This window comes from Anopheles bellator, chromosome 1 (genome assembly GCF_943735745.2).
Source record: "Anopheles bellator chromosome 1, idAnoBellAS_SP24_06.2, whole genome shotgun sequence".
In the NCBI taxonomy this organism is placed as follows: Eukaryota; Metazoa; Arthropoda; class Insecta; order Diptera; family Culicidae; genus Anopheles; species Anopheles bellator.
In genome coordinates this window covers 58,937,597-58,957,762 of record NC_071285.1, presented here as the reverse complement: position 1 = coordinate 58,957,762, position 20,166 = coordinate 58,937,597, and the positions used below count along the sequence as shown (strand labels likewise).

Genomic DNA, 20,166 nt, shown 5'->3' with positions numbered 1-20,166 from the left:
TTGTTTGCAGATTTGTTGTTCTCTGCCGTTGGCGTCGTCGTTCTACGAATTGGATTGCTGGTAGTCGAAATGAATAAACGAAATGTCTGGAAGTACGACGAAACGAAGGAATTGTTGCAGATTATGATGGAGAAAAACTTTGCCGCGGCGTTCACCACGAAGCACCACAGGAACGTAGTGATCTATCGCAAAATAGAGCGGCTGTTGTTTCTCCGCGGGTATCCGCACAAAAACTTCGGACAGATTGCGGTGCGGTGGAAAAATCTGAAGAATTTGTACATGCGAGCCAAGCGCAGTAACGACGCGAACCAACGGCAGTTGTTTCCGTTCTACGAAGAGATGGATGTGCTGCTCAATTCGGTGAAAACGAACCCGCCGGAATCGAGTTCGGAGCGGGTGGTAAACGATGGCGATACAGACGATGTCGTAGAGGAAATGGACGATCGCTCTCGGGAAGCTTCGGAAGATCGAACGGAACAGGACGAGACCACCGAACAGAATCCCAAGCAAAGTTTACCACTGTCTGCACGATCTTTGCGAAGGAATCCCCGTGCCTATGGCCGACGCCGATCGACTGGCTTCCATGCAATAATTGCGGAGAGCAAGCAGGAACTGAGCGATGAGTTTTATCGAACACAGAAACGGTTGATTGATTATGAGTTTAGCCTTCACGCGCAGAGAGAAGAAGCGTACATGAAAGAAATTCAGTCGTCGACGAGGGCAATGCTCGAGGAGCAAACGGAACGGTTTTTCTGTCGCCTGAATGAGTTTATCCAAGATCTTAGCAGCTTTAAAGCCAGCGCCGAAGCACCCACGAAGTCCGCGGACCTAGAACCGGTGGACTGATTTGCCCATGACGAGAAATCCGATCAGCAGCTTAAAAGTAGTGTTTATTTCCTTTTTATTATTCATAGAATAGAACATATGAAGTGGCGTGAAGTGGAAAGTGAAAATATATGATTTATTGAAGTAATGCTTGCATTAGTCTATTCATCATCGAGCGCGATGAGCGGGAAGTTATTGAGCATATATCCGCTCAAGTCATTCCGCAGCTGGTTACCACCGGGATGGGATACTTCGCTCACCGACTCGGGCTGCACGGGTTTCACGTACGTCGCGTCAGTCGATTCGCTCCACAGCTCGTTGTAGGGGACATTCCGACCCTCTATGATGTTGTGCAGAATGCAACATGTGGCCACCACTACCGGGACGAAGCTGACGTCGATGTGCGTGGTTTGTTGCAGTATTGTCCAGCGCCCGCACAGCCGTTCGAACGCGTTACTGGCCGCGCCACGGGCCTTTGCTGCGTACACATTGAACGAAATTTCGTCGGGCAACAGGGGCTCTTCAGTGTACGGTGTTATCAGCCACGGAAGCAAAGGATACGCACTATCTGCCAGCAGAAATGGATGCACATTCTTCCCATTGATTTCTTTCGGTGCCTGCAAGCGAAAGGTGCAATTGAAATGGGCTGCAACTACGCCGAGTTGGTACCTGTGCAGGCCATACGTACCCATTCTCGTTGTTCCATCACTTCATAAAGACAGGAATCTAAGAGCACCGTTTCGTCGTTGGTTTGCCCGGGATGTTTGCAGTTGAAGTCAATGAACCTTCAAAGTAACAGTAAATTTACAATCCAGTAGCCATTGGAAACCATGAACCGGCTTTAGTTACCGTCCTTTGCTGTCTACCACCGTCTGCAGTACGATCGAGTTCCAGGCTTTACTGTTGACGTACGACGATGGATCCGTGAACGGCAGGTCTATGGGAATGTGCAGAGAATCGACAACTCCCAGCACCTGCGGGATACAGGCCAGCGTTTCGAATCCTGCGACTATGTCGGCAACTTCTTCATCGGTCTTCGGGAAGCTTATGACGTCGGTGAGACAAACTTTGACCATGGCCGTGCAAAAGGATTTCAAGCAGTTTTCGGCCGTGCTGCTGCTAACACCAAGTTTTACACCCGCCGTCCGATAGTTCACACCGTTCCCGAGCATGTAGACGGCTATGGCCACCTTCATTTTGACAGTCAACGAGCTGGGCGATTTCAACTCGTTCTTAAGGCGGACACATAGGTGCTGATAGGTGCCAAAATCCATCCGGAACAGGTCCATGTTGAACGGCCGCGAACCGCTCTCGATCGCAGTCAGCCAGCGGCAGGTGTGCTGTGCCCTTTGGGCACGCCTTGGGTTTCGGGTAGTTTGACTCTGGCCGGGTCTAACGTTGTCCATGAATCTGCTAGCGTAGGCGAGCATTTGGATTTCTTTCACTCGGTACATCTTGTGGTTCATGCTCAGGCGCCGAGCTAGATTCGCCATGAAGCGCTCCCGAATTCGTTTCATGTGGTTGCGTTGCGTTTTGTAGTGGAATATAAACAGCTCCTGCTGCATGCATCGCTGGGCCATTACCAACGATAACAAAAACTTTTGTCTCTCCTCATTGCTCATCGAAAACATTTCGGCGGCGCGTCTATCCATGGCTTTCGGCCCTGGAATCTTGTTCGTGGTTCTGTTTCCACGTTTCACGGGAATATTTGAGCCCACCAATGAGTTGATTCCAATTGCTAAAACTAAAACAAAACACCGCAAAACAAAACTAAATTGCGTAGAATCGAACTCCTTCCTTTTTGACGTTTGTTTCAAATGCCAGTGCGCGGTTGGTGTTATACGGGATAAAGTTTACGAATGGAGGTATAACACTTAAACTTCACATCTCAGAGAAAATGTATAAAAAGGTGTTTTGTGTTTTATTAATAAAAAGGCCCCACAAACTGGGTGGTCAAAAACGGGTTGACCCTTGGACGGATTTAAATTGTTAGTAAAATACTGTTTTTCTTCGCAGTCACTCCAACGTCTCTAGGTGAGGTAAGTAGCTCGGCAGCTGAACACTCTGTTTCCGCTCGAACGAAAGCAAATATCGGAGCATCGGTAGCGTTTGCCGCAGGTAGCGTCGTAGCTCGTCGAAGGTTGGCCGATCGCTGGCATCCAAGTCCCAGCAGTTTATGCACAGCTGGTACAGATCTTCGAACATGAACGATGGCCGCTCCGGTTTCAGACCACCACGGATCGCGGCGAATAGGTTGTCGGTCGTCGTCGACCCGTAAGGGGTGGCTCCAAGGCAGCAACACTCCCAGATGAGCAAGCCGAACGACCAAACATCGCTCTTGACGCTGTGGTTCTGGAACTTGATGACTTCCGGGGCGTGCCAGCGGGCAATGTCGATCGTCTTCTCCGTATCCTCGGCGTGCAGCGGTGGACCGAAGGAACTCACCTTCACCTCGAATTTGGTATTCACGTACACGGTGCGGGCACACAACTTTTTGCTCACAATCTGCAAAAGACGGAAAGGGATAATCGTTAATACCCACCAATTTGCCATTGCAGGCTGGTACTTACATTATTGTCCACCAGAAACTGCATCCCATCGCACACCAGGCACAGGATGTTCACGACGATCTCTTCGGATATTGTAGAAAACTTTGCACTATTAACGTTGCTTGGCACACGGGCATTCAGCAGAGTTTGTTTGAGAGTGTTTTGCATTTGCTCAAACAGAAGGTAGCACCAATCGGGCGTCACGCAAACGCCGTAAAAGAGATTCACATTGGCATGGGACTCTAGCGAAGCGAGCCGTCTGAACTCGTTGAGGAATGCAATTTGATCGACACTGTCCATGTCGTCCGTAATAACGTGCACCTGGGTTGGCGTATCGTTCCCTTCTTGCTGCAAGCTTCCGGCCAAAACATCCCCATACTTTCCGCTGCCGAGAATGTGGTTAATGTTAAGACTGAGGTACTTTCGGGCGTGGTGTTTCGATTGGTCCAGTCCCTCAATAATGTCGCGCAGTTCCGCCTCAAAACCGCGCTGCTCGTAAATGTCCGGCATGAAGCCACTGTTTTCCACCTCCAGAATCGGACCCTGCAACGTGAGCTCGTGATGGTCGGCGAAGGGCCGCGGATTGGCCGAGGGTGTTTTGTAGCGCAAATAAATGTACAGGATGATGGCTGCCGTTAGCACGATCCCAAACAGAACGCAAGCAACGGTGAGAATCGTGATGAGGGTTTCGTTGCGCTCTGGAACAGGTATCGATCAGTCAGTCATATGCTTCCGAGATAGCACCCCGGCACAATACAAATACTTACCAACTTCAACCGTTCTTAAGTTCACGTGCTGATGGTCCGGATACTGGTGCTGTTCGTGGGTTGTGGTGGCGTAGCGAACCTTCACCACGTGATTCAAAACACTCACGACGCCGATCGAGATGTGCACGTGGGCCCGGGCTGTGATCGGTGGATTGAAGTAGCTCCGATACTCCCGCCCATCGCCCACCGTGAAGAGCATCGAATCGTCGTCTTTCATCTCGAGCTCGGCCGCGATGTAGTACGGAACGCGGTTTTCCTTCGACTTTTGAAATGTATTCAGCTGGCTGTGGTCAATCTGCTGGATAAGTTCATCGTTTACGTAGTGCACCACAATCCGGTAAAAATTGACCGGTCCGTTGCTGTTCGTTGCTCGGAGTATTTTGATTAAAATCGTCGAACCAAGCCGACGCAGTATGATCGGTTCTTCGGGCTCCGGGTCCGGGATGCCGATCTCGGTGCTGCCAACGGTACTGGCCCGACCTCCTTCGCCTTTCGGAGAGATCGATACGACCGTTACGTTGTACTCGGTGCCCGGGTTCAGATTCGACAGCTCGAACGCGGTAGTTGTATTGGGCAGCGACCAGTGAAGCGGATGGATCCGGTAGCTAGCGTATGTGCGGGTAGCTTCAGCAACAATCTGCAACTGTTCCACGGGCGCCCCATCTTCGGCCGGCAGATCCCACCGAATGGAAATCGTATCTTCGTGTTGCGTGTCCCCCTCGATCCGCAGATTACGCACCGGTCCGGCTACTTCAATGCCCGTTTCGTACACGCTCTGCGCGGCAACACCACCGCAGCTCATGTCCGGTTGTTCGACGCAGGAAAGTCCACATTCACGGTCCTCGACAACGCGGGTTTGGATCGTATTCGTGCAACTGCACCGCGAACCGGACAGTACGGCGTATCTGTGAACAGAAAAACAGTGATCAAACGTGACTCATCGCAGCGTTGTGGCACAGTTCTCACGCCACAAAGACTTACCTGCTGAAGCTGCTCTCGCAATTGTCGATGCACACGTCCAAGTTTTCCGTTGTTACAGCTAACCGTGCAAAACGATCGCGTTCGTAGCACCCAAAATATGAACGCTTTTCGGATGCTGCTGCTGAACGACACAACGCAAATGCCCCAAGCACCAGCACCAGCACCGGGAAGCGCGATCGCGGACGAAACGTTGGCAACATTACGCGTGATGCCGAGATCATTAAACCATAGACCTAATAGCTGAGCGATGGTCGCATTTCCTTTTCGTCGCGTTAATCACTCCGCATGATCTCACCTGCGGCCCGAATGGAATGTGGGGAAACCTTTGTTTATGTTCCGATGGACGGGTAATTGGAGATCGCTGATCGATCCTCATACAAACTAACGGGGTGTAGTCGTTTATGCGCGCTGACAGTCGGTTACATAGCAACACCGCAACCGCCACACAATGCGTCGCCCCATCGAACGAACAATTCGCTCCAGAAACCACCAACACTACCACCAGCAAACATTAATGTTCTTGCCAAGCAAGACCCCGTTATGCTCGGCCGCGCTTGTACACAAAACAAACGATCAACTGGCATTCAAGTCATCTATACGTTCAGGACGGGCGCTCCAGAATCGTAATCCGATTTTTGTGGAGTAGGACGATTTTGGGAATATTGGAACAAATAATATATGCCGGATTAATAATTGAAAGGCATCCCAACAAAGGCAGTTTCATAAACAAATATTACAGAAACTCGTGACACTCGGCAAGTGTAGCTAAAAACGAGCACGACCTGTAAGCTTTTTCGATAAGTCAGAGCTTTGCGTTGTTTTGAGCTGTCAAAACAAAGCCGGCACATGGTCGAAAAAGAACCACAGAAAAGGAACAGCTGTGTTTCGTAGTGTCCTCGGTAAAGTGGAAAAGTGTAATTAACAAAAGCACGGAAAAGGGTGATAAATGACTGTTTAGTGTTGTTCAAGTGTTCAAGTTCAGTTTGTATATACATGTTTCCGAAGGGCGGGCACAGGGCCAAGGGAAGACTGTTCAGTGGTTCCGTGTGGCCGAGAGTTGATTACCAACTAATACCAAGATTACCAACAGTCGGTTGATAATTTATAGGCTTCCCAACGTAGGTTGATAAGCAAACATGAAAGTAAATCGTCGCGTTGGCGAACTTCCGCCAAAATCAAGGATTGGTTTCGTTCAGTCAAAGTAAGCCTTCTCGTTAAGTCCCAGAACTGTCAAATTAAAATACGCGCCGTCTGATGTTAAAAGGAATCAAAAGAAAGGAAACACAGCTGTTCCACTGTGCCGTGCCTTCAAATATGCGAACCCTGCCTATTTAATGTGCTAGTCAGTTTCGATGCAAATTATCCCACTTACAACCCACCGACGGGCACTAGTGCAGTGAACATCGTTCAGTGATCGTATGGCAAAGGATAGTTGTTTACCAAAGAGCGGTGCGATTGTTACGGAACATTTGCACCTGGACCGTGACCTTGATGTGTATGTACACCAAGATTTGGTGAATCAATTGGCCGACCATCAACTCGAGGGCGTTCGGTTCCTGTACAATCAGCTGCGTGAGGTTAGTGAACTGCGTGCGTCGGCGTTGTTATGATTCACGGTTTCTGACCCGCTTTCCTCTCTTCTATCCTCCCCACAGTATACTGGAATTTTCCTGAACGATGAAACTGGCCTGGGAAAGTGTCACCAGGTGCTTGCGTTTCTTTCGGCGACCACCCGTTCCGGCGGACGCTCAATAGTGGTGTGTTCGAGTCGCAAAAGGATAGATCATTGGGCGTACCACTTGGATAACCTATCGCTTCCGGAAGCATTTGCTAGTTCCCGAGTGCTCCTCGGAACTCGCCAAGAATTGTTAACCAAAGAATGGAGGAGCGGTTCGTGGGACTATGTGGTTGTGGATGAGACGGATTGTTTTATGACGGCCGCGGACCTAGAAAGCTTGCGGATGCTTACGACAGAGAAATTAATTTTCGTAAGTTCCGTGGATTTACTGGACGAATTGATGGTGCTATCCGATCGGTTACCGTTTTGCTGTGAAACTAGCACCAGCTCACTGCGAGATTGCATAGAGCGACAGCGGAAACGGAAGACAAAGGCGAACCGGTTTAAGATCTACCTTTGGACCAGGTCGTTTCTTTTAAGGAGACAGGCAATGAGCTATCGAAAAGTGTTGCCGATGATTGAGAAGACCGAATTTGAGAAAAGGTTTCACGCGTGGACTGTAGCCCGGACTGTCGACGACACTCTACCGGTGGACACGGATCAGGAGGGTACCGCACACGACGAAGGGAACACCGTGGCAGATACACCTTTGCTGAAGGAAGACAACAAAACTATGACCCCGGCGTTACTCAGCAGCACACACCAAAATATTGTCGAGTTGGGGGATTCAGAGGCAGAGGCCCCGTTGCAGCAAACTGATAGCGAACCACTGTTTGAGCCGTTCGAAACTGACACGGAGCAGATGCCGATGTTACGCGTCGAATCGGATTCGCCGGTCGAGCACAGCTCCACTCCCGGAGAGAGCGAGATACCGGAAACGGCTCCCGATTCGGAGGACTACCTCCCGTTTGGTCAGGATATTTTGGACGCAAACACCTCGACACAGCCGGTAGAGTTGGCCGACGATCGCTATCGTTTTCCGATGGAAAAATTCAACGGCAGCCAGCGACCATCCAAATCATGCGCCTTTACGCCGAGCGTAGAAAGTTTACCGAATGCTCAGCAGCAACAAGCACCGACGGAAGTGATAGTGGTAAGCTCGTCGGCAGAGTCTGTTAGGCACCCGAAATCGCCGTCACTCTTCGGAGACACGGATAATGATACCGCCTCAATAGATTCGTCGGATGACGAACTTACGCTTGCGGACATTTTGGCCAAATCTCCGGGGAACATTGTTCCGGGTAGGAGTGAAAAAGCTACCACCAAGCCTTCTTTGGCACTCCGTCACCAGCTGTCCTGCAGCACACCGATCGAAAAATTGATCCGTGGTCCCCTGCACCACCGAACAACAGTGTCACCGGAGAACGTCTCCTCGGCAGACATGTTTGCCGATTCGTTGGTCGCTGATTCCACAACGGGGGCCGCCGATAATGTGTTTGAGATTACGAAAAATAATGCCTTTGCCAATCGCCTTGTGGTGCACGAGGATGCGGTGAGGGGCGGCATCCCGACGCTTCGGTTCGAAGGTGACACCTCCGACGACGAGGTGCAGTTTATCGACGTCGCGCACAACCAGCTCATCGATTTGGACAGTGAAACGCCGGGCACGCCGAAAACGTTCAATAAATCGCGAAACAAGCTGGAAGCTTTGCGAACGCCGCAAACTGGACCGAGGGCAAGTGGTTCACCGGTGTCCAGTGGTTGGCTAGGGAAGAACCTCCGAAAATCGTCCGAATCGTCGGGCAGTACCACGCCCACGAGTAGCAAGCAATCGCCACAGGCCGGACAAAGCGGGAGCAACCGGCGGACGGCTAGCATGGGACGCGATCCGACGAAAAGGCGCCGTAAGCTTGACGATCTGTTTCAAACTGTGGACCATCGGCGCGTGATGGAAACGGAGAGAACCGGTCCAGAGCAACATAGAAGTCCCCGCGGTTCCGATCGCAAAGGGAGATAGCACAATGGGTTGCTATTTTATCTAGTTTTTTCTGCATACGGATTATGATCATACGGATTATGTTTTAATCCTGAATTTACCATTACGAAGCTTTCAAAACGGATTTTAGTAGCATAATATTTGCTAGGAATTTAATAATAAAAACAAATGTTAGTGATTTTCAATGAGCGAAGCTTTCGTTTTATTGTTGCTCAACCAATGCAGGATTCATCGCGATCCGCCTTTCCGTCATTCACCGTGTCCCAGCGTGAGCGTCCGCGCGACGCTGGCGTAGGTATTGAAAGTGTTGCTCCAGCTTGCCCGCGATCTCCGTCCGCTGATACTCAACCTCCCGTTGACAGAACGATCCGAAAAAGAACGGACACTGGAAGCGCACCGATTCCGTCACCAGCGTGTCGTACAGGTTGACCAGCGAGATCGTGAACTCTCCCTGCGAGCGCACTGCGGAGATGGAAGGAACGCTATTGTACTTGCAAATTGGCCACCGCACAACGATCGGCGACCGATGCTTACGACAGAACAGCCCCAGCAAGAAGCACGTTTTGTGCTGGGAAGCCACCGAATATTTGCCTCCGTCGGCGCTGGACAGCTTGCTGACGGTGTAATGGCCGATGGCGGTGTTGTAGCTGTGCGGCCAGTGCGATAACCGTTCGTCGTACTCCACCGTGTACTTCCACAGATTTTTGTTGCCCTCCTCCGAGAGCACTCGAAATCCTTGGCTGCAAACGAAACAGGAAACGGGTGATCTCACCATGGGAAAAGCTATCGCGATCGTGATCGTCTTACATGGTTGGGTTGAGTTTCTTCATGTGACTGAAATCGGCCAAATACTCCCACACATCTTCCGGTTTGGTGTGCGCTAGGATCGAACTCACTTCGTGTGTGCGGTAGGACGAGGACAGCATGTAGTAGAGCGCGATCGCTATCACGGTGCCGATCAGAAGGCGGCGTCTAGCCCAGCGTATAGCCATGATCACGGAACCGAGAACACAGACCTTCACCTAATCGCCGCTTAGCTAAGACTGACGTTTCCGGCAGTGTTCCCGGGGCGCACGGACAACCGGAGAAATGTGCCCAGACAGCAGAAAAAGGGTCGCGTTTGGTGCACATATGCTCTCGTATGTTTCTTTATCATCTTTTCGTCGCTGCTTTAGCGGCCGCTCTCTTCTCCCGCGACCATAGACAGAAGATAAACAAATGCCGTGACCGGAGAACCAGTTCCGACCGACGGAAGGATTCATTCGTGACCGGGTTCATCGGAGTGGAGTAACGGAGCTAAAAATAGAGTTCTGAAAGAGAATTCACCGAACCGGACGATGGTTGGCCCGTTTTTCTGGCCCCTTCATTCGCACATCTGAAAATCGCACACTTGGACCGATGGTTTCCGCTTTCGAGCCACGGATGTCCAGTCACAACTCTTGAATAGCTAACGGTATCAACAAGAATTGCGTTTGGACAATCAGAGCTAGAAAATTCCTCACAAAATCCGCGCGCACGATGTGTGCCACGTGGTCGTAAAACTGAATCCAATTTACCGAGAAAACACTCGAAATCAGCTGAAAATCCAACGGGTCGTAAAGCCAGCGCCGGAGCCGGAGATCAGCGTCGGCCATTATCGTTAGGCTTCCGGTCGTTTGGGGTACGCGATTTTTTGCGCGCCCTGCCCCGAGAAGGCTCTGTGTTTCTTGCGGCGGCAGCTTCTTCTTGTGGCCACCGTTTTATGGCACGTGGTGGTGGTGGTGGTGGTGGGCGCTTCACTATTCGCTCGTTTTACTTGGCCCATTCTCATTGTCACTTCACGTGCGCCGTGGAATGGACCGGCGGGACCGATGAAATGAAAATCCTTCTAAAATGGCATCCCAACGGCACAATCAAAACCACTCGAGCGCGATCAGAAGGCCCCTGGCCGTCGTCGTGTACGGTCCGCGCAATGGTCTGAAAATAGACGAAAAGAGAACGCTGTGTGTACAAAGTGGCCGGATTCGGTTGTTGTGACCCATTACAATCTTGCCCCGAAAAAATGAAAACGGCCTCAGGTGGAGCCCTGGAGGTTGAAGCCGTTCGGTGCCGTCCGTGGCCGGTGTCGTGCGGCGGTGGATAGAAAGGGGTTTCCACAGCAATAACCGATAATCCCTCTCTCGGAAAGCGTGGGTTCGGTTGACCCTTCCGGGGCGCAGTACCTGGCCGCTGTTGAACGACTTAACGTGGACCGGTGGAAATCTAGAATAAGAAAACAATGAACGCGACGCGACCCAGGGACTGTCGCACGAACAATCCTTCCCTCCACCGTGGACCGGACAGACAGTAAAAGGACTCCGGATGGGGTGCCGTCTGGATGTGTATGTGTGTGGTTATCTAAGCTGGGTTTGATTGCTTTTTCATTGTTGAGAAACTTTTGCTTCCTTCCGGGCCGCCTCCCGGACCGCAAGACCGGCACAACGCTTAAGAACGTGAATTGAGAAAGTTTGGTGCTCCCACAACCACCCGATGGGGTGGCCATTCTATTCCTGGTGGGGGGGTGGGCGAGATGATGAACGGAGCACTAAACTATTGCCTTGCCTTTGATCTTGCCTAACGGGGACAGTAATCTACGGAATAATTTAAAATTTAACACTTTCTTCAACGGCCAACAATTAATTCAACATTAATTGTAACCGGAACCGAGAAGTTTGTGGACGGGATCGCGACCGGCTGGCCGGCTGAAACACTAAGCTTGCCTCAACGGGAGTCGCTTCGTCTTCTGGTGTCGGACGCCAGAGTTTTTAATTACTCCCCGGCGCCAGCGAAACAAATGGCTCGCGTGGGAGAGAATTTTATTTTAAAATTACATTTCCTTTGCCCTTCACAGTTTCGTGGCGTTTTCGTCGGAGTTAGCGCTAGTTTAATGTCCATTCGTTGGCGCTACCCTCAAGAAGGATCCCCTCTCGGACGTCAGTCTTAAGTGCCTTCCGATACATTATATCAACGCCAGTGCCGTACACAAACGGCTCTCGGGAGGTGGCACCGTTTTTCTGCGGAAAACACGCCAATCCAGTCCAGGACTCAATTCCAATGTTGTTTTACTGTTTAGCGTTGTTTACTTCCTAAATCAACAACGCTTCCGGAGCGCGGCGGATTCGCCGGCCGGGCCGAGTACGAGCGTTTTACTGCCGGAAACGAGAACCACGGTACAATGGCGTGTCCGTGTATGTGCCCTGGGGGTGGGTGCGGTTTGTATTTAGAGTACTGCGGCCCATCGTAAAAAAAGGCCCGTCCCTGAGCCCGCTAGAACCGTAGCAGTGCCGCCGCACAGATCACTCTCGGAACCGGGCGGACCGCGACCGTAACGGAGCAAACAGAAATTTTAAAATGTTTATCGATGGCATTAGGCCGCCGCTATTTTTGCAATGTTTTGCAACGTCCGACGCGCCCATGCGCGTCCTGCGACGCGCCTTGTCACGTTGTTCCGCTCGCTCCCGCGCCGGTGTCGGAGACTGCGACATAGTGGCAAATGATGGTTGTGGCCCAGTTCTCGGAGCCCGTCCCGGTGTTGTGCGCGTTGGTAATGAAGTTTGCAATTTTGATTGCTCACGTCAAGCACGTGCTGTTTGGCTTTCTCGCGGCGCGGTGCATAAGTTGGAGTTGCCAGCGAGGACCCGGCCCGCCGTTGTGACGTTGTCCGTGGTCCTGTGGAATAGGATGAAAATGATGAATATAGTTTTGCTCGTAAATTTACTTATTGTGCATTGTTATGTAGGCGAACGGCGGACGTAACAGCGTTCGGAAAGGATCTTTTTCACGAGGAAATCGCCGATCGATCGTGAAAACAAAAATGCTGACCGTACGACTGTAAGCTGTGTGCCACTTTTGGTCCCTCCATCGGTGTTCTCTCTTTTCTTTATGGTCCCGATGGCCGCGGGCCGTTCGATTTGTTGATTTTAATTTATCGTTTTTGCCAACAATTTTTCCACCGGTCCGGTCAGCTGCCCGGGAGACTTCCTATTGTTTACTTGAGTCGAGGGATTTACTTCCGGCCTTCCGGTCGGCGCTCGGTTCGAAAAATATGTTGGGGCGCTGGAATATGAAATTAAGCTGCGAGGCCACTTGCACGACCGATTCGCGGCGCACCCGCTGACAACCGGCGACAGACGGCAAATTGGGAGCGAGATTAATTGAAGCGCAATCGGGAGACTGGAGAAGTAAATTGACGCGGCTCACTGACATACGGAGGCCGGAAGTGGCGCCTCCGGAAGAGCTGTGCTGGGTTCGGATGGAATTTCACGGAGAATTGTGGTGCAATTGTCGTCACAGGTGGGTTTGGTTCTGGCATGAAAGGGCATAACAGAGACTCGTTCCGTTTTGTCGTCAATTTGACAGTTCCACAAAAAGCCACCCAACACACAGACACGGTCGGTTGCTAATTCGCTTCGGCAGTTGTAGGTTGGGGCCAGGTAGTTAATATTGCTGTATCTTTGCTTACATAAGCACCCCATTGTGACCCGTTTCTGGATCTATTACCCGTGACACGTACCCGGGGCGCAGGAGCAGCAAGGATGCGAAGCAAGGATTCCACAGTCGAACAAAGTCAGTTTAAAACGCTTCATTTGTTGCCACGAATCCCTAGTCCGGATTCGAGTCCGGCTCGGGGTTAAAGTTATTTCTCTTCATCAAACGGTTCGGTGGGGTAAAGTTTTCCAATCATTGGTCGGTGGCGCTCGACTTGCATTGTTAATTAATTTCCTGCGTAGCGTAGGAATTTTTCGTCGGAGTGAAAAACTTGCACAACAATTGTTGCGCTTCAAACCTTTTGGTAGCGCTCTTGGAGCAGCACCGTGCATTCGAGACGAACGCCATTTTCCGTTGTTGTTGTTCGCTTAGCTGGCCTCACTTACCGGCTAACCTACCTTCCTCATGCGTGGCACAGCAATCATAGTCGCCATTCGCGTTCGGTGCACAACGGGCCAGTAATGGTATCCTTGACAACGCGTCCTTCGCATACTCTGGCCAGTGCCAGCAAAGAAGTTGGAGCTTTTTTCGGTTCCTCTTCGGCAGTAATTAATTTCCGACTATTTGTGCTGCAATGAAAATGAAAAATTAAATTAAAATTTAATTGTTTTTTTCTAGGTACCGTAGCCGTCATCTCTGGCAGGGGGTTCCGGGTTGTTGTGCCACGCTCGCCCTCCGCGCTACTTCATCGGTTGCCATGACAGTTTGCTCTCTGCTCACAGGATTGCGGTTTCCCCGGTTACCATGGGGATGGGGAGCTCTACACGTCAGGTCCTGCTGCTACGGATCAACACGAACTCGTTGATTATGGCTCTGTTCTAGTTTTCTTGCCTGCTCTGGCCCTAGCCTGGCTGCCGGGGGCTTCCTTTCCCCACCACCGGGCGGGCAGGGTTGGGTTAATATCTTCCACCGCACGGGACGTGCGATGAACGCACGTGCAAAGTTACGCGTGACTTCCGGCGTGCAGCACACTTTTGCGCCGGCAAATAATGCGTTAATATGGCAACGCTTCTCGGTCGGTGCAAAGTTGGCACAAGCGTTCCAGGAATGTTCCGGCTACGGTGGCCCGGCTGGACACACGCGTATCAGCTTCAAACCGACATCAAGATGGCGGCGGCACGTGACGCCGGAAATGACACGTTCAACTTTTGCAATTATTTATGCAGCCTTTTTTTGTTGGCGCCCCTTCGCCCCTCCCCGCGGGGGGAGATGTGTTTGTTTCGGTTGGCGTCTTTGCACTTTTGCAGCCGCATCGGGAGCAGCGCCCCACGCGGCCAGCGTGACTGCAGCATCGCAACGAGCTCGATTATCCCTGCACGGTGTAGCCTCCTCCTCGGGGTAGTGTCATTCGATTTGATGGTATGTGTGCTGTATGTGCACGGCATGCCAGCGGCTTCATTATGGGGTGCTGCGCGTCGGTGGTTGTTTTGGTGCCCGGGGACCGGGCCACGGACGGGGCATTAAATTTAAGAACCCAACGCCAGGATGGATTTCATTTACTTTTATTAAAACCCGTTCATCTGTTTTGTCGTCCTCGCCCGTCGGGCCAAGGGGGTTAACTGGGATCCCGGTCGGAGGTCACTAGATCTCCGGACCTGACACTTGGTGCGTCATGCAATGCCACAAAAAGAGAGCTGTCTGTTTAGCGAGTGCCGTCCTAATCCAGTGTGCTCTGTCTCAATCGAGTTTCTTACAGTCCGCGCCCGTTGGCAACGGCCGTACTTTAACTGCCACTTGGCACTCCCTCATAATGGGCCACCGGGAACCAGAAACGTCCTTCGCTCGCTGTAGCGCACGGTTTGATTTTAATCGTCCCTTTATGCAAACTGCGCACTGCAATAAAAGAGCTTCGTTTTCCGAGACAAAGTTTTCCATGTTTTGGCCGCCCCATTGTACCCCATTGTTATTTGTGCGGACATAAAAACTGCATCCCTCGTGTGTGGTGGGTGTTTTAGAAAATCGTTTGCTCAAAACTTCAAGCAGCGGAACGGTGGAAGTCGGAAGCCCCGGAAGCGGCACATGTTTAATACGGGAAAGAAGCGAACGGAGAGGTGTCATGCAGTCGCCACTCGAGCTTGGGCACATTGTTGCGGCGCCCGGGTCCTGCTGTCGTGCTGTCTGCCGCCCGACGATGGAAAAGGTGAAAGGTGCCGCAAAAAACCGGAGCCGGAGAAACTCCTCTCTGTCACAGCCATTGGTCTCACCGGTGACGCATTCGGGCGCCGTAGGAAAAAAGCAAACTTCAAACCGGAAGAGAAACTTTTCCTTGGAACGCTGGCACACCTGGGAAGGCTGGCTGGGTTCCGCCCCCGTTGGATTGGACCGCACACCCGAGACAAACTTTACCGTGCCGTGCGCACACACGAGCGTCCGTGGCAGAGGTTCACGTGTGGCCCCCGAATCGTCACCGTATCAAATTTGCATAATCCTTGTTTTCTTAATCCCTTAAGCTGAATGTTATCAAACGGCATCAGCGTCTCCAGGCGCCCCGGGTGCTCCGGACGCTGCCGTGTGTTTTCTCCATTCGATTCGTTTCTTTCCGTGGAAAGTCAAAGCGCCCACGGCAAATGCCTCGGCTCATACCGATTGCGAGTCGAGTTACGGAGTTTGGCAACCAATTGTTTGAGGGCAACCCCTTCCCGGGGGTCTCACCTTGGAACCGCTCGTAAATATGGCTTTACCGTCACCGCTGACGTTGCTGCGGTGAGTTGCGACGGATTCGGGCGCGAAAGCGTCGGAAGTTTTCGAGTGGTTCCGGGCAATCGATAAGCGCATTAGGTACGGGCCTCTGAAGACGCTTGAACGCTTCCGCCAGGCTGCTGGATCGTCCTGGATTAGAAACCCGGCGCCCGGTGTGTATCGAATGGATCGCCCTGTGAGGCGATCTCGACGGCACGGCACGGCACGAAACATCAAACCAGACCGGAGCCCCGGGGTCTGCGGTGTCTTACGGGATGCTCTGCACCGGCGCCGGAACGGCACTTTATCTTGCCTAAGGCGCAATCATCTTGCATGACTGCATTTTCACACTCGATTGTTGGCGCTGTGCGTCGTCGTCGTCGTCGTGGTCCTCGTCATTGTCTGCAGACAGGATTAGGGCATGACGGCCCAATTTTTCAACCGCCACTCGCCTTGCGTGGAGAGCAATTAATGGGGCTCCACCGGGTGCAGCCCTAGGATTTCTCGATGGCTTAAGTCGATGGCTCGGGACAGCGAGTCGGGATAGCGTGACGTGACAGCGGATTTGGGAGCTGCCAAATTTACTTTCCATTTAATTTAAATAATTTTTTTCTTCCTCGTCGACAACTGTAATGAACTTTTCGGTACGAACTTTTAAGGGTGATGCCGTTGGCGCGCCATTTAAAAAGCATTGACACAACACGGCTGACGGCAACACGTTCCGTGGTCGGCGGTTTCCAGCGCCCCACTCGCTGGCCACATTTTACTTTTAATTAGTTGTAGAGAGCCAGCTGGCCAGGTGGCCGCTGCGAAAGGTGAACTTAAATTTCAATTTTACATCCATTAGCGGTATTGTTCCATCGGGTGGCGTCCGAATGCGGACCGAGTGAAAAAAGTGGCCCGCCACCGGAAGGATTGTAAGGGGGGGTTATGCAAATGTTTCCCACCAACCAACATGTTGTGTTCCCCAACACACTCCGGGTGCTTCCGATGGTGACCCTAGGATGGCCGCACTCACCCGAAGGTGATGATGTTAAACAATTCTAAAAGCGTATTTCAATTAAGCTTCGCATTGAATGCACCGGATGGGGAGCGGCGGTGTGCATTTATGCTGACCGGAAGCGGCACACTACGGGCTCCGGGAACTCAAATGAACCGGGATTTGCGAATCCGCACTCGTCGGCGGGGCGTACGTGAGGTTCGTCATCCCGATCAAGCTCTCGGCTGCGGTCCTGTCCCAATGGCGCCGGGTCTAATGATGCATTAGAGCCGATATGGCAACATCCGAGTGCCCCGTGGCCAAGTTTAAAACGTCGGACACATTCGGTGGCAAGTATTTAACGCTTTCCATTCACCGGGAGCCTAACCCACGGCGACTCGAAAATGGTACTTTGAAATTAAATTAAACTTTTCAAATCCGTGGGTCCGTGTGTGGGTTGGCCCCGCCGCGGGGGTGGTGTTGTTATTTCGTGGTGGGTTTTTTGCATCCGAAAAAATCCCAGGGACCCACTTCATGCGCCGGGCACGCTCCATAATTAAGTGTGGATTTGAAAGCTGGATCCATAATTCATGTCCGCTCGGTGGCAGCAAGCAAGTTCCACGCTGGGGCTGGGCTTTCAATTTATCGCTCGTCCGAAAAGGTGGTCACACTTATGGTGGCTGATTTGTGATTAGTGGTCTTGTGGCGCGGTGCCATTCGAGCTGCATAAAATATGTTGCAACGCAAATGCAGCCGATTTGCGCGTTCAAAGCGGTTCATGAAAGGGCTTCCTAGATCTATAAAGTTTCCGAAACCGGCCATCCTGCGCCACGGAGTAATCAGCGTAATAACAAGGGCTTTGCCTCGTCGGTTGACGGTATTAATGGGATTTTCCCGGCACGGCCCACGGCCCGTGAGAAGCCAATCAATGGCCACCGGTGGGTAGCCCGCCGTGGCGCGTGAAATATGACCACACGTGAAGGTTATGTTAATGATTTACATACAGTACACCGTGAAGCGCCGAATAAAATGGCACAAGGAGGGCCAAAAGCGGACCAATCAGTAATCGAAATTTTCCACCAAAAGTCGCCCCACGGATGCGGGACGTGGGGCGAGCCGGGGTCGGTCCGAGCGCCTCGTTAGGCTCGGCACAGAGTGGCGCGAAATTAATGTGGGGAATAAAAATTAATCAGAAGCCACAAAATAGTGAATGAGTTGTAAAATATATTCATGACTTTCGTGGCGAGCCCGGTGGCCCTGCTGGTGGCGCGAACGACGCCTGGGGCGGCGGGTGGGTGCGGTGGCAGTGTCCTGCCTGCGAAATCGATTTATGAGCCCATTAAAAGCATCCGAAGCATCGATGCGCGAAATTGAGCCCGCAAAGGACATGGCGTGAAGCGAGAGAGAGAGGGAGATCGGCGTGACCCAAAGTAGTGGTCTTTGACCGCACGAACACACACATGCACGGGGGCGCAGGCCGTGGTCCGCGCGCCACTCTCGGGCGAAGATCCTGACCACCTTTCGCGATGAAAGTGTCGTTATAAATTTATTGAAACATTAATTACAATTAATTATAGATTTAGTTTAGCATTCACTTACACGGGGCCCTTACGGTCGGACCCGCGACCCGAGCGCGGCCAGGTGGCCACGAAACCCGGTTTCCCGACAGCAGCGACCATCGGTGGCCGATGTTGTCATCGATGCCACATGATTTAGCGGTGCTCGTGGCGGGCCCCAACTCAGTTGCGGTCGGCTCGTTATTATCGGTGTCCGCGATTAGTGTCCGCGCTCTTTCTAAAACGAAAACAAGAGAAACATGGCCTTAGCTTGTGGTGAACATCGCCCAGGTTACGGTGGTTAAAGCCGTGGAAATCACGGTACGATCTGTCCCAGAGTTCAATCCGAACCTGAACCGCCAACCGATCCGGCCGATTTAAAGCCGAGCGAGGTGAGAAATCTAGACGAATCGCCCGAGGACTTTGGAAGGACCAACAGGGCGGGCCCACCATCACCACCACCGCCATCCGGTGCGCGTTGTGTTTCTTTTAATAAAATTACACTTCCGGAACGTGCTTCCCGTGCGGAATGGAACCACCACGGAACTGTGAGCACCGAAGAGCGGCCTCGTGAGAATACCGGGGCTCCGGTATTCCGGGCACGAACGGCACCTGCACACGGCGGAGTCGACGCCGGACGCCGGCGTCCGATGTTTGATGATTTTGCCCAGCGAGCCCCACGGCCCTCACCACGCAAGATGCGTACGAATGGCTACTGATCCGTCTCGCAGGCAGCAGATTGCGCCATCCCGGGGGGACGTCAAAAGGTTAACAACGAACACGCGGCGGCGGCGTCCCAAGTGTCCTTCCGTGCGTCCGATCGATCGGGCACCGGGCCGATATGTGAGATGATTTAGTTCAAAGACTCTTCACTCCACCAGGGGGCCGCCCGTCACCCGGAGGGATAATGCTGCGGGCCGGATCATGTGCGTGCCGTTAACCTCGGGCGGAATCCTGGTCCGGGGGGCGCGGTGGCTTTTATGAGCTGTGATAAGATTATGTGCGAATGTGCCACTGGTTTATTGGCTTTCAACCTGACGCCGAGGTCCCCAGCGAGGGATCCACTAACCTGACCGGAGCCTTGCCGGGTGTGTGCCTGGGGTTGATTTTTCATGCCACGCTGTCCAAGGATGACGGGTTACGATGGTAACTTGTGGGGTAACTTTCTTCGGACGCCAGTGGATGGATTTTTACGAACGGCCATCAATAATGAATTCGGCGAATGGGCTCTTCTGCGAGTCGACTGGCGAAGTGATTTCTGTGACGGGTTGCCCTTGGCAACCGTCGCTGTCTACTGTCTGACGTTTCCCCGGCCTGCCTGAGACGCAGGGTGCGTTGTGTTCATGTGACGCATTATTATTCATTATCTACTTCCGTCTATTGGCGGTGGCGATGGGAGCTAATAAAGTGGAAAGCCGGCCGAAGCCCATTAGCAGCGCCCGGGGATGGTTCTCGAACGTGATTGCCGGGCGGTGCACGAAATTACAGCTTCTTTTCGGGGATCGTATTACAAGGTCTCGGAGAGGTGACGATATGGTAACGATAAATCAATCGGGAAACGACGTATCACGGCCACGGCCGTTAATGCCCACCGGATGCCCAATTTACGAGCGGCTCACATGGTAAGGAAAATTAAATAATAAAACGTGAGCCACGGCGACCACCACACTTTGAAGTAACCTCAACAATGTACGCCTATTAAAAACGTGC

General features: G+C 52.1%; 5 protein-coding genes across 5 annotated transcripts; 2 read left to right on the top strand and 3 right to left on the bottom strand.

The window, feature by feature from the left end:
• Window positions 1-60: 60 nt before the first annotated feature.
• LOC131216107 (uncharacterized) lies at window positions 61-932 on the top strand. The gene has a single exon (XM_058210519.1). The coding sequence runs from the start codon at window positions 70-72 to the stop codon at window positions 844-846; it is 777 nt and encodes a 258-aa protein (XP_058066502.1). The 5' UTR covers window positions 61-69; the 3' UTR covers window positions 847-932.
• Window positions 933-935: 3 nt separating this feature from the next.
• On the bottom strand, window positions 936-2,572 carry LOC131216106 (uncharacterized). Its single transcript, XM_058210517.1, has 3 exons — window positions 1,675-2,572; window positions 1,514-1,610; window positions 936-1,442 (listed from the first exon to the last, which is right to left on the bottom strand). The coding sequence occupies exons 1-3, from the start codon at window positions 2,475-2,477 to the stop codon at window positions 987-989; spliced, it is 1,356 nt and encodes a 451-aa protein (XP_058066500.1). The 5' UTR covers window positions 2,478-2,572; the 3' UTR covers window positions 936-986.
• A 263-nt stretch (window positions 2,573-2,835) lies between these two features.
• On the bottom strand, window positions 2,836-5,335 carry LOC131216168 (putative inactive tyrosine-protein kinase Wsck). Its single transcript, XM_058210585.1, has 4 exons — window positions 5,123-5,335; window positions 4,142-5,046; window positions 3,396-4,072; window positions 2,836-3,330 (listed from the first exon to the last, which is right to left on the bottom strand). The coding sequence occupies exons 1-4, from the start codon at window positions 5,320-5,322 to the stop codon at window positions 2,842-2,844; spliced, it is 2,271 nt and encodes a 756-aa protein (XP_058066568.1). The 5' UTR covers window positions 5,323-5,335; the 3' UTR covers window positions 2,836-2,841.
• Window positions 5,336-5,992: 657 nt separating this feature from the next.
• On the top strand, window positions 5,993-8,788 carry LOC131205826 (uncharacterized). The gene is made up of 2 exons (XM_058198089.1): window positions 5,993-6,699; window positions 6,778-8,788. Exons 1-2 carry the CDS (start codon window positions 6,541-6,543, stop codon window positions 8,755-8,757), a joined length of 2,139 nt encoding a protein of 712 aa, XP_058054072.1. The 5' UTR covers window positions 5,993-6,540; the 3' UTR covers window positions 8,758-8,788.
• A 190-nt stretch (window positions 8,789-8,978) lies between these two features.
• Window positions 8,979-9,761, bottom strand: LOC131205829 (uncharacterized). The gene is made up of 3 exons (XM_058198091.1): window positions 9,544-9,761; window positions 9,271-9,476; window positions 8,979-9,198 (listed from the first exon to the last, which is right to left on the bottom strand). The coding sequence occupies exons 1-3, from the start codon at window positions 9,726-9,728 to the stop codon at window positions 8,990-8,992; spliced, it is 600 nt and encodes a 199-aa protein (XP_058054074.1). The 5' UTR covers window positions 9,729-9,761; the 3' UTR covers window positions 8,979-8,989.
• Between the last annotated feature and the right edge of the window lie 10,405 nt (window positions 9,762-20,166).